At 42.5% G+C, this 13,500-nt stretch overlaps 1 protein-coding gene across 2 annotated transcripts in view; it reads left to right on the forward strand.

The window, feature by feature from the left end:
- oxr1a (oxidation resistance 1a) overlaps nucleotides 1–13,500 on the forward strand; it is a 761,068-nt gene that overhangs the window by 438,235 nt on the left and 309,333 nt on the right. For both annotated transcript variants that reach the window (XM_078540076.1, XM_078540077.1), the window contains 2 exons: nucleotides 7,262–7,369; nucleotides 8,377–8,490. In XM_078540076.1, coding sequence (XP_078396202.1) covers nucleotides 7,262–7,369; nucleotides 8,377–8,490 — 222 coding nt within the window. The remainder of the gene's footprint in view (nucleotides 1–7,261; nucleotides 7,370–8,376; nucleotides 8,491–13,500) is intronic.

Here is a 13,500-nt window from a genome sequence, read left to right on the forward strand (position 1 = left end):
GAGCCACCCTGACCAGACCTGCATTGTACCCGCCTAGAAGATCTGCCCTGAGATTCAATTACCTACGTACAGGACAGGGGAGGTGGATACCTGCCTCATCAGCTTGGACTAGGAGAAGGCCTTTAACAGGATATCGCACACCTACATGATGGGTGCCCTCTCCAAAATGGGATTTAGAGCGGGAATCCACAATTGGATCGAGCCACTCTACACATTCATCAGGGAGCAGTTTCAATCAATAGGTAGGAATCCGAAAGCTTTCCCATCAAATCTGGAACCAGGCCTGTTCTCCCTTCCCTGTCCTGTCTTGTGCTGTGTTGAACTGTATTGAACCTTTTCCTGAGTCCGTCAGGAAGGATGTGGGCATAAGAGGGATGATGGTCCCAGGCTGTGGAGGCACTTCGGTCAAATCCACCCTGTACTTGAACAATGTCACCGTTTTCTGCCTGGATCTGCTGTCGGTGTGTAGACTGATGAGCTTCTGCAACAAGTGCAAACAGGTCACAGGAGCCAAGGTAAATGATGGCAAGAATGTGGCCATCTTCTTTGGGAACTGAGCCAGCTGATCCTTTGTTCCCTTGAACATCAGGTCAGACTACCTGAAAGTTCTGGGCATGTGTTTGGAGGGGCCAGCTCTTGTGCTAAAAACTGGAAGGAGCGAGTAGCTATGGTAAAACAGAAACTGGGCACGTGGAAGCATTGCTTTCCACCATAGGAACCAGGTCATCAGGTGTGAGGCACTCTAGGTGTTGCTGTACCTGGAGCAGTTCTGGCCTATTCCTCACGCCTGTGCTGTGGCAATCACCTGAGTCACCTTCCGTTTTATCTGGAGGTCAAAAATGGACCATGTTTGCAGGGACATGATGTACAACCTCTAGGTAAAGGGAGAAAAACATACCCAACATTGTCCCCATCCTAATGGCTATCTTTGTGTGTGGCTGCATCAAGCTGCGCATGGACCCTTGGTACACAAAAACCAAGTGTCACTGTGTTCTAAGGTTCTACCCAGTGTTGCAAAGGATGGGTGTGGCCTTATTGCCATGAAACCTTCCAAGCAGTTGGACGTGCCATACCACCTATTCCTCCTTTATGCAGCAAAACACCTTTGACCAAAAGTCCATCGGGCAATGGTCTGTACATATCGTCCTCGAGGCCCTGCAGGAAAAGAAGATGGTGAATCCTGTTGGAAGGATTCCTGAGCAGACTGTCAGCCATTTGGCAGAAGGCTTCATCACCAGAAGTTTGAAAGAAGCACGAAGACATAGCTTGGTTGATGATGAGAGAGGCCCTCCACATCAGATATTTCATACATGCCCGGAGTCTCATCCATCTGCATGTTGCCCTCGAGGTGGCTGTGGTGGGGAAGAGACCGTTGTCCAGCTCCTTCTGGAAAGTACCTTTTCAAAGAAGGTCTGGAGAGAGGTACAGTGGTTTTTGTCAAGGTTAATCCCGAGCAACCCCATGTCACAAGACCCTGTGTTAAAAGGGCTGTTCCCAAGGACTCACATCAAGATGAACATCAACTGCGATCGGAAGACCATCAAATTAATGAAATACGCTCTTTGGTCTGCCGAAACTTGCTGGTCTTCCAGTGCAAAGAGTTGTCCTCGATCAAATGTTGTAGACTGGCACATGCCAAGGCCCAGGACTACATGCTGAGGGATGCACTAAAGCTTGGGGCAGTCATGCAGAGGCACAATGGGAAAAGATCAAGGCCTTTTCAACCAGGGTACATCGAAGGGCTGGAAACTTTGTAGAACCCCTCAGCTGTATGCCTGACATGAAATAAATATTGCGAAATAAATATTGTGCCTATCAAAAATATTGAAATTGTATTGAAGCACCTCAGAGTGGAACATGCTCTATGAAGAAAAGTTGAACTTAATTGCACTTTACAAAATATTTTGAATTGAATATTACAGAATGTATTTTGTCATGCCCAGTGAAGGCATGTCCTATTCATAACTTTAAATGTGGACTTACAGGAGTAACTCACCTCCTGACACCACCCCCCAACAAAGCCTGTTCACCATCTGCAAGGCACAAGTCAGGAGTGAATACTCTCCACTTGCCTGGATGAGTGCAGCTCCAGCAACAGGCAAGAAGCTTGACATCATCTAGGACAAAATAGCTTGCTTGATTAGCACCCCATCCACAAACATTCACTCCTTCCACCACTGACGCACAGTGGCAGTGTGTAACATCTGCAGGAACTCACCAAAGCCTCTTAGACAGTACCTTCCAAACCTACGACCATTACCATTTGAAGGACAAGGGTAGCAGATGCATGGGAGTGCCACCAACTGGAAGTTCCTCTCCAAGCCACACACCATCCTGACTTGGAAATATGTCGCCATTCCTTCACTGTCGCTGGGTCAAAATCCTGGAACTCCGTCCCTAACAGCACTGTGGATGTACCTATACCAGATGGACTGCAGCAGTTCAAGAAGGCAGCTCACCACCCACCTTCTCCAGAACAATTATGGATGGGCAATGAAAGTTGGCCTCCTATGAATGAATTAAAGGAAACTCAGTATATAATTTTCTGGAACTGTCTTTTATTTGAAAATGGACACTAACAAGACCATGAAGATGATGCCAACAGTCAGGTGATTTTTGCAATTTTTGCACAAAGGGTTAACTCATGTCTGAAAATGCCTGTGGAAAGCTGCCGAATGCAAATGGGCTTCTCAGGTGAAAAGGAACCATCCTTACCAACTCAATGGAAGAGATCTAACGAGCAATGAGCCGTGAGGATAGAATATCAAATAAGGCTTCCCAGTGAGCTAATTGTAGCTGGTATGTTGATGGGTTACCAGTCATTCCCCCGTTGTGTATCAATCAGTCTGTTCCAACCCGTTATGTGGACAATGGAAGGAATCTTGCCATTGTGATCAAAACTAGCTTCTGGTACCAAGTCCTTTATATCCCAAGAAGAGCATCTGCTGTAAGACATCAGAAAAGGCAGTAGACTCATGCCTTTTTAAACCTAGAGACTGTTGTGTCTAAAAAGTCTCCCAGCCTGATTCCTATTCCAACAAACACAAACATCTTCCTTTCCAAAACCACATTGATTACAGACTGCAATGGTTTCAAGACCCTATCCATAACAACTTTTACAAATTTTATAAATAAAACATTTTTTAGGGAAAAAATTGTTGAATTTGTTGAAGCCCTGTTGAAGGAGCCCTCTTGTAATATAGTCAATAGTTCCCCAGTTATGTGTTTTGGAGCCCTTATGCCCGATTGTAACTGTGTGCAAGTGAATGGATTTTGAGTGAAGAAGGAATATGTGACCCAATAGGATGCAGTATATTCTATTATAATTAAGTACAGTAAAGGACAAAACTAAATCGCCTTGGAATGTTGAACAACTGGATAAATTTGGTGTAAATATAGAAATTCAGGGTTAGTTGGAGCCTCTAAAATATATTATTCTTTATTATTGAATTGGTATGTCCATAAATATAAGGAATATCAGGCTGGGGAATCTGTACATGTCCATTGTCTTGCACCCACTCAGTTCATATATTTCATAGGACAGACAGCACTTGAGAACTAGTTTCTTGAGCCTGTTCCACCATTCAATTAGACCATGGCTGATCATTGCCTAAAAATAATTTGCCTACCCGCAATGAATTTAATGCACCCCAAGATAACGCTCCCTGTTCTACATTCTTTGGTGTCGAATGCAGCCATGTCTTAAATGCTTATCGCAGTAAAAATATGAGAGAGCCTGTTGAATTATTTAATAATTTCAGCAATCGATGTACCTCCCATTTCTGATTCACTCACTTAACCTAATGTTCAAGATCCCAAACAAGCCCCCAATTTGTTAAGGTCAGAGGAGCGATGATAGACCTGGCTCCCCTTCCTTCACCTATCCACTGACTGAAGGTAGCGTGTTTAAGAGTACTTTAATTGTCAGGAACAGGCAAGTGACAGGTTTTTAAAAGAGCTTTTCACACCCATTTTTTCTGGAGTTCAAGTTTGGAGTTGCAGAGGCTGCAACAGTGCTGTGAACTCAGCCCTTTTAATTAGTTGGAGAAATGCAGTCATTATGAGAAGAAAGGTTGTTTGCATTTTAATGACTTCACCAAGACTTGTGCAATCATGAAAATTAGCTCTGTGTTCTTACAGTTCCATGTATTGGCAAGACCTTTCAACATGTTGTATTACAGGAAAGTGTCTACTTCAGGTTTATACTTGATAAGTTCATATTTATAGTTCAGAAGTTCATATTGTGTGAGTGTGACACCACACTCAGTTAAATAACTTGACATCAAGGGCAGTCACTCTCACCAACCTTGAATTCAGCTCTTTTGTCCATTTTTGGACAAAGGCTGCATGTGTTCTGGAACCAAGCAGCCCTGGTGAAACCCAAATGGAGCAGGTTATTGGTGAGTAAGTGCAGCTTGATTACACTGTCGATGACAATTTTCATCACTTTGCTGGTGACTGACTGGATTGGATTTCTTCTGCTTTTTGTGGACAGCTAGATAATCTCCCATTTTATCAGGCAGATACCAGTATTGTAGCTGTAATGGAACAGCTTGAAGCACAAGTCTTCAGTACCAGACCAGTTGGGGCCCTTAGCCTTTGCTGTATCTAGTGCAGACAGTCCTGATATGTGGAGTGAATCAAGTTGGCAGAAAACTGGCATCTTCGCTGGGGACCTCAGGCCAAGATGGATTATCCACTCAGTGCTTCTGGCTGAAGTTAGTGGCATATACTTCAGCCTTATTTTTTTGCATGTGGGCTCCTTCCATATGAGCTGCTTCCTCTTGCTGGTTGTTTAATCTTTCACCACCATTTGCAACTGGATGTGACAGATCTGCAGACCTTTAACCTGACCTGTTGATTTTGTGATTACTTGGCTTTGTCTATAGCATGCTGTTTCTTCTGTTTAGCATGTAGCATCTAGCTTCATTGTATTCGCACCTCATTTTTGAATATGCCTGATGCTAGTCCTGGCATTCTCTCCTGCACTCCTCCATTGAACCATTGGTGGTAATCAGCAGGAGGTTTTCTTGCCCATGTTTGACCTAATGTCATGTGACTTCATTGGATCTAGAGTCAATGTTGAGGACTCCTAGGGTTTCCTACTGTATACTACTGTGCCAGCCATTACTGGTGCATCTGTCCTACCCAAGGGTCAGGACACCAAACCAGCATCTATGCAGTACTGTTGCTGTTCCCTGGATATCTTTGATTATGTAATTCTGTTGGGATGTAGTGCGTATGAAATGTGAATGGGGCTGTACAGCGCACTGATTTTTTATTTAATTGGCTCTACTGATGCAGCAAAGGGTTTACTGTTTCAGTCCTGCTCTTTGAGCAGTACTAAATGTTTTCCACTGAAGTCCATATGTTGAATAGTATGTCAGTCAATACTTTTCTGTTAATGCTTGAGTTTGCATAATCTCCTTTCATTTGCATTTACATCTCTGGGTTTAGTGAAATGTTTTCACTTCCCAATAAGCCTTCTAGTAACAAGAAAACTGTGTGGTTTCACCTCTTAGTTCTAATAATCATTTGGTTTCAGGTACTCCCTAGTTAATGGCAGCAATTAGAATGCCTGTAAATGGGCATGTTGGAATCTGTAATGTACAATCGGTAGCGTGGATGCATTTTTACCATTTGCTGAACAAGAATCAAAATGTTTGAGAGTGAGGTACAAAACAGCCCTGCTGTAGCTGCCAGCTGGTCCATTGGCCCTGTATAAAGATCAAACTAACTTGCACATCATGTTATGTTACTTGTACTGCAGTTTTGTACAATTTTTAACACTTACAATTGTGGAGACATATTCTGAATATTTGGGCAGATGTTTATGACTGATCTTTTACTGGAAAAGAAATGGGCTGGATATAAAAAGCCTATGAACTGAATATGTTTATTTCTTTTCGAAAAAAATCTCATAGAACACCTGTGTTACTCAGTTCTGAAAGTGGTGATTCCCTCCTATTTCTTACCTACCTGTGCTACTTTTCGACAACATCATCCAAAAAACAGTGTTTTCACATGGATGCTATGACACCCAGCTCCACCTCACCATCATTTTTCTCAACTGCTCCACTGTTGCTAAATCATCGGACTGTGCTTATCTGACACCCAATACGAGATCAGCAGAAACTTCCTCCAATTTAATATTAGAAAGACTGAAACCATCGTTTTCGGTCCCCACTACAAACACTGTCCCTTAGCTACTGACTGGATTCCTCTCTCTAGCAACAGTCTAAGATTAACCCAGTCCATTCGCAACCTTGGTGCGACATTTGATCTCAAGATGAGCTTCCAACCTCATATTTGTGCCATCATTAAGACCGCCTATTTCCATGGCCTTAATGATGCCTGACTTTGCACCTGTCTCAGCTCATCTGCTACAGATGAATCTCCTGATTCATGCCTTTTTTATCTCTGAACCCAACTATTCTAATAAACTCTCAGCTGGTCTCCCCCATTCTACTCTCAATAAACACAAGGTCATCCAAAACTCTGCTGCCTATGTCTTAACTCGCAGCAAGTCCCGTTCCCCTGCTGGCTGACCTATGTTGGCTCCCCGTCAAGCAGTGCCTTGATTTTAAAATTTTCATCCTTGTTTTTAAATCTCTCAATGGTCTTGCCCGTCCCATCTCTATGTTCTCCTTCAGCCCACAACCCTTCAAAATACCTGTGATTATCCAATTCTGGCCCCTTGAGCATCCCCAATTTTAATCACTCCACTATTGGTGGCTGTGTCATCAGCTGACTTGGCCCTAAGCTCTAGAATTCCTTCTCTACACCTCTCCAACTCGCTACCTCACTTTCTTCCTTTAAGACACTCCTTAAAACCTACCTCTTTAACCAAACCTTTGGGCTTGTAAACCTGTCATGTCATGTGACCAGGTGTCATACTTTGTTTCTTAATGCTCCTGTGAAGTTCCTTGTGATGCTTCTATACATGAAAGGTGCTATGTGTATATAAGTTAATGTAATTCTTCACCCTGTGCCCTTCAGTAAGCTCTTACTGGTTGTTAAACAAAGCAGTTATTTCTGTGATCTCCCATCAAATGCTTTGCTTCCAAAAGTTATAAAATAATTTCTTCACTTTCAATTTGTATTTTGATACAAAAAATCAAGAGGTATGTTTCTGTCGTGGGGGTGAGTAGAAAAGGGGTTAAAATAGTAAACTGAAAAAACATTCTGCTAACTGTCTGCTTTTACTTCAAAATTTAACAACTACTGAATTTTGACTTTAACAAATTGGTTTCTCTGACAGGTTGAATCAAGGGACACTTTGAACAGCATTGCACTCAAGTTTGACACTGCACCTAATGAGCTAGTACAGCTGAATAAATTGTTTGCCAGAGCTGTTGTTCCAGGCCAGGTATTAGGCTTTATTCCTTTTAACTATCATGTACGAAAATTGACCTGCTTACTAATATGTAATATGTAAGCTGTGTGATATAATTACACCTGTCGTTGAATCTGATTAAATTAAATATAAAATTGCATTCATACAATTCTGCTTAAGTTATTTACCAATGTAAGCAAATACAGCACCACGATCCCACAAGCAATGAGTAGGGTTGAGGGTGAAATGTTTCGATAGATTCCCCATAAATGCAACTATGCTATTTGCCTCAACTACTTGTGCCAGTGAGTTTTACATTCTAAACAAACTCGCCGTGAAGAAATTTTTCCTGAATTCCCGAATGGATGTAGTTGTGACTGTCTAAAATTTATGATTCCTAGTTTTGGTGTGCCCCACAAGTGGAAATATCCTCTCCACATTTACCCTATAAAACCATTTCGTGATCTTAAAGACCTCCTTCAGGTCAGCCCTCAGTCTTCTCTTTTCTAGAGTGAAGAGGCTGGGGCTCTTCAATCTTTCCTGACAGATATAACCTCAAATTTACGTTATTTCCCTGTGAGCCTCAATAGTGTTAGCTGATTATTGATTGAGGGTGTCAAAGTCAGATCTGATCTTATGCTAGCGCTTTTGCAAAGGCCACAAGTTACACTTACACCTTGGATGCTGATGAGGATGAGAAATTCTGGTTCTTTGTTCTCCTTTCTCCCCTCCACCAAGTTCAGTTGTGTATTCTCACCAGTTGTGATTGGCTGATTCTGCACAGCCACACTTCAATTCCTGCCACAAAACTTCTCCCATTGTGCCATCAGGGAGCCTACCACTTGTAGTTGCACAGCAGCATTATTTTAAAATGATTAACTGGAAAAGAAAAGTCAGTTGTTTTGACTATTTACATTTATTGATTGTAAATAAGGCATTATAGTGAGCACTTAATTAACCTAAATTTTAATGATGGCGTTCTCTAGGCAGTGAGGCTTGGAAAAAGTTGTTGAATCTCTCTATCTTTCTCTGTCTCACAGATTCTTTATGTTCCTGATCCAGACTACATTTCCAGTGTGGAGAGTTCACCATCATTGAGTCCAGTCAGCCCTTTGTCACCAACCTCTTCAGAAACAGAGTTTGAAAAACCTATGGTAAGAATCTGAGGGTTGGAAAGCATGTTACTCATACAAATGTAAAGAACAGTAGGGAACCTGCAGAGTGGGGGAGATGTAAATATAAGTTTTTATATAGTATGTTTAATGTAGGAAAATGTTTAAAGGTGCTACACAGCAGCCTTATCAAATAAAATTGGACACTGAGCTATGAAAGGAGACATTAGAGAAATTGACCAAAAGTTTGGTTTGGAGGTTCATTTTAAGGACGAAAAAGAAGTTTAGGGAAGGAATTCTAGAGCTTAGGGCCTTGACAGCTGAAGGCACAGCTGCCAGTGAGGAGTGATTAAAATAAAGAATAACAAGAACAAGGAATTAGAGGGAAAAACTAGAGGGAACACTAAAGGATTTTACAAGTATAGTGAGAGAAAGTGGGTATTTAAGGGCCCTTTAAGGTCCCTTAAAGCCAGACGCACTTGATGTTGTAAATGAAAATGATGAAATGGCAGACTTGCTAACTGCTTACTATGTATCCGTCTTCAAAGTAGAGGGTGAGGGTAAAGCACAAACTTAATAGATTTAATGTAAATTTTTTAAGAAGTAATAGAAAAAATAATGAGACTGAAATGATAGAATCATAATTCTGCAGCACAGAAGGAATCCATGCTGGCTGTCTACAAGAGCAACCTAGTCACATGCACCCATCCTTTCCTCGTAGCCCTGCAATTTCTTTTTATCTTCGCTTGCTTTATCAATTCCCTTTTGAAAGCCGTAATTGAATCCACTTCAACTACACAGACACAGGCAGTGCATTCCAGATCATAACCATTTGCCATGTTTAAAGAAAAAAAGTTTTTCCGCATGTTGCCAATGGTTCTTTTGCAGCTTACATTATATCGGTGTCCTCTGGTTCTTGGCCCCTATACCAGTGGGAACAGTTCTTCTGAATTTACTATGTCTAGATCCTCATAGCTTTGAACAAAAAATTTCCTCTCAATCTTTTTTCTAAGGAGAACAACCTCAACTTCTCCAATCTGTTGACATAATTGAAATCCCTCATCCCTGGAAAAATTATCATAAATATTTTCTGCCCCGTCTAAAGCCTTTACTAAATCCATCCTAAAACGTCGTGCCCAGAGTATTTTATATAGGTTCATCATAACTTGCCTGCTTTTGTACTCAGTACCCCTATTTATAAAACCCAGGGTGTCTTTTTAACCGCTTTCTCAACCTCCCCTGTCACCTTCAATGACTTGTGTACATATAGCTCATATCTCAATGCTCTTGCATCCACTTTAGAGTTTCATCCTTTATTTTATGTTGCCTCTCTTACATTTTGGTTGGAAGAATGATCACTTGTGTTATGATCCTTGATTAGACCCCTTTGATAGTACCTTGGTAATATCCAATTAGGGACCAATAATATATAATAAAAAAAGAAAATGCTGGAAAAACTCAGCAGGTCTGGCAGCACTGAAGAGTCAAATGGACTTGAAATGTTAACTGTTTCTCTCCACAGGTGCTGCCAGATCTGCTGAGTTTTTTTCCAGCATTTTCTGTTTTTATTTCAGATTTCCAGCATCCACAGTATTTTACTTTTATTTTGGGGACCAATAACATTTTGTATAAAAGTAGAAAAAGTTTGAGATACAAGGCACTTGCAAAGTGATAAAGCCACAAAATTCCACTGGTTTTAAACAAACAAAAATAAACTTTACTATAAAGGTCAGAAAGATAAAACAATTTACAATATCTGTACTACTTGAACATTCAGGGTTTATGAGGTGCATGAGAATTAACAAGTCACCTGTAGTCAAACACACCACGCTACACAATAAATGACAGATGCGACCAAGCAGAGTCCATGGATTTCTCAACAATCCACCCAGAAGTCAGTGAACATTGAGAGTCAATCAATCTCGCTGAAACTCTGTTTTTCACGCATGAGACTCCAGTTTTCACTTTTGAAGATCTCGTCTTTGAATTCTCTCCACAAGTCGCTCCAACTCGAACAGCTTCAACAACAGCCTACCTGGCAGGGTTTTAATCTCATTTTCCGAGATTGGATTCATGAGTGTACACTCAAGCACCAACTCACAAGTGCGGCATCAAATCTTCGGCCGCGCCAAGCAGAACACCACTGCTCCAAAGGGGTACCTTTGCCCCAACGGCCAGCAGCACAGAGTCATCAACCTTCAGCTGCCGCCTTGAATCTTTAGGGCTTCTTCTGAGCCCTCTTTGATTACCAGGGCTTTCCATGAGTCCTCGTCGATTAAAGTCTGCAACCCACAGCCCTTATTTGGAGCTGTTTTTTTTGGCTCATCCCCTTTTAACTTAAATGGGACCTCCTTCCTGTCCCCTCTCCCCTTGTCCTGCTCCCTGTCACCTGACATGGGTTTTTGGAACCGTTTTTTTCTGCACAAGTGCACTGGGTCAAAATAAAATTTAAAAATGCCAGTCTGTTCATGCGCAGAAGCTTCAAGGCCCATTAGGAGTTGAAGTTCCTGAACTCTGCACTGTCCAACGAGGTAGTTTGGGTTTCATAACACTTCATACTTTTCTATATTAAATTTCATCTGCCATGTGTTCACCCATTCAACCAACCTGTCTATGTGCTCTTGTGTGTATGTTTCTCAGTCTGAAAAGGAAGTATTCAATGAACGGCATGGCACTAGAGGAACAAAGGGACCTTGGCGTGTGTGTCCGTAGATCCCTGAAGGTGGAGGGACACGTTAGTGGGGTGGTGAAAAATGCATACGGGACACTTGCCTTTATCAATCGAGGCAGAGATTACAAAAGTAGGGAGGTCATGTTGGAGTTGTATAGAACCTTAGTGAGACCACAGCTGGAGTACTGTGTGCAGTTCTGGTCGCCACATCATAGGAAGGATGTGATTGCACTGGAGGGGGTGCAGAGGAGATTCACCAGGATGTTGCCTGGGATGAAACATTTAAGTTATGAAGAGAGGTTGGATAGACTTGGGTTGTTTTCGTTGGAGCAGAGAAGACTGAGGGGTGACCTGATCGAGGTGTACCAGATTATGAGGGGCATGGACAGGGTGGATAGGGAGCAGCTGTTCCCCTTAGTTGAAGGGTCAGTCACAAGGGGGCATAAGTTCAAGGTGAGGGGCAGGAGGTTTAGGGGGGATGTGAGGAAAAACTTTTTTACCCAGAGGGTGGTGACGGTCTGGAACACACTGCCTGGGAGGGTGGTGGAGGCGGGTTGCCTCACATCCTTTAAAAAGTACCTGGATGAGCATTTGGTACGTCATAACATTCAAGGCTATGGGCCAAGTGCTGGTAAATGGGATTAGGTAGGTAGGTCAGGCGTTTCTCACGTGTCGGTGCAGACTTGATGGGCAGAAGGGCCTCTTCTGCACTGTGATTCTGTGAGAGCAACAGTTCACCACTAGTCCCTGTTTCCTGTCACTCAAGCAGAAGATGCATGGGAACACCACCACCTTCAAGTTCCCCTCCAAGCCACATACCTTCCTGATTTGGAACTATATCGCCATTGTTGCTGTCAAAATCCTGGAACTCCCTTCTTAACAGCACCGTGGGTGTACCTACACCACTTGGACTGCAGCGGTTCAAGAAGCAATCGCCTCAAACAACTAAGGATGGGCAATAAATGCTGGTCTATCCAGCGACACCCACATCCCAGGAATGAATGAATTAAAAAAAATACTCCGCCAACTTTGTAAACATCCTGCTACTGTCCCTTTTATGCCATGAACTTTAACTTTGCTGGCAAGCCTATTAAGTGCCTTTTTGAAAGTCCATGAACACCACATCAACTGCATTACCATCATCAATCTTTCTGTTATCCCATCACAAAATCTGATCAGTTTTGCCTTTACTAAATCTGTGCTGGCTCTCTTTAATTGATCTACGCTTGTCGATGTGACTGTTAATTTTGTCTCATGGTATGGACAGGAGAGAAACAGACAAACTGCACTGATTTCCTCTTACCACCTGTCCATAAGCAGAAGGTGTTTTGATTTAGTTTTTAAAAATAGGAGACGTGTTTTCCCAATCCCTTGGTGTTTGTGATCCAATTTACTAATAATCCACAGCAAACTAGGGTTAGGATTAACTCAGGTTAGTTTATTTTCACATTCAAAAACCCGGGGGGAAGGATTGTTCGCAATGTCCCAGTCCCCCACACGCTCTCGCTCTCTCTCGCTCACTCTAAAGGGGGGTTAGCAAAAAGGAGCTTTACAGCCCAAGAACCACAGAAATGGATATTAGTTCAAGTGATTTGCAGAGTCCCAAGTCAGAGTCCAATGAGGAATCCTTTCAAGTAGGAGTTCAAGGCTATGGGCCAACTGCTGGACAATGGGATTAGAATAGATAGATGCATGATGGCTGTCATGGACACGATGGGCCGAAGGGCCAGCTTCTGTGCTGTATAACTGTATGATTCTAAGTTCAGCTGGCTGAAGACCATAGTTTTAATATTCATTTTTCAGTTGGTGCTGACCATGAGATGAAGTAGGGAAGCAAAGGCTGGGTCAGTTCTTGAGGCAGTGGTCGGTAATCTTCCAGCACAGAGAGGTTTTGAGGTACAGGCAGTTCTTCCGCCTGGAGGGGGTCTGCATCTTGGTGGTTTCCCAGCTGGATGTTATAGCAGACTGCCTAGATCTCAGTTTTCAAAGGCATATAGGGATTTCAAAATGATCACTTGAGTCATGTGACCTTACTTGTCCACAATGACTTCAAAAGGGATGTCTATCCAGCAAATGGAATTGGCTTTTATTTCAGGGCTGATAACATCCCAGTCATTTGTTGTTGAAAGAGGTGCCATCTATGTTGAGGGTCTGGGGTTTGGGAAGCCATTGTCTAGGCAGACCCACTGACTCCACTAACAAGGTGAGCTTAACAGATGCAAATGACATCCCTTTTTGAAATGGGCCTGGTCAGTCACAGGTGTGATATGAGCCTGTTAGCAGCTCTGCAGACATAACAAGCTCTAAAGTACTAGTCTCCTGGCCTTTTTGATTAGAAGGGGCCTGTACAGTGAGGTGTGAGATGTCAGAAGCTGAGCAAA

This window comes from Cetorhinus maximus, chromosome 4 (assembly GCF_964194155.1).
Source record: "Cetorhinus maximus chromosome 4, sCetMax3.hap1.1, whole genome shotgun sequence".
In the NCBI taxonomy this organism is placed as follows: Eukaryota; Metazoa; Chordata; class Chondrichthyes; order Lamniformes; family Cetorhinidae; genus Cetorhinus; species Cetorhinus maximus.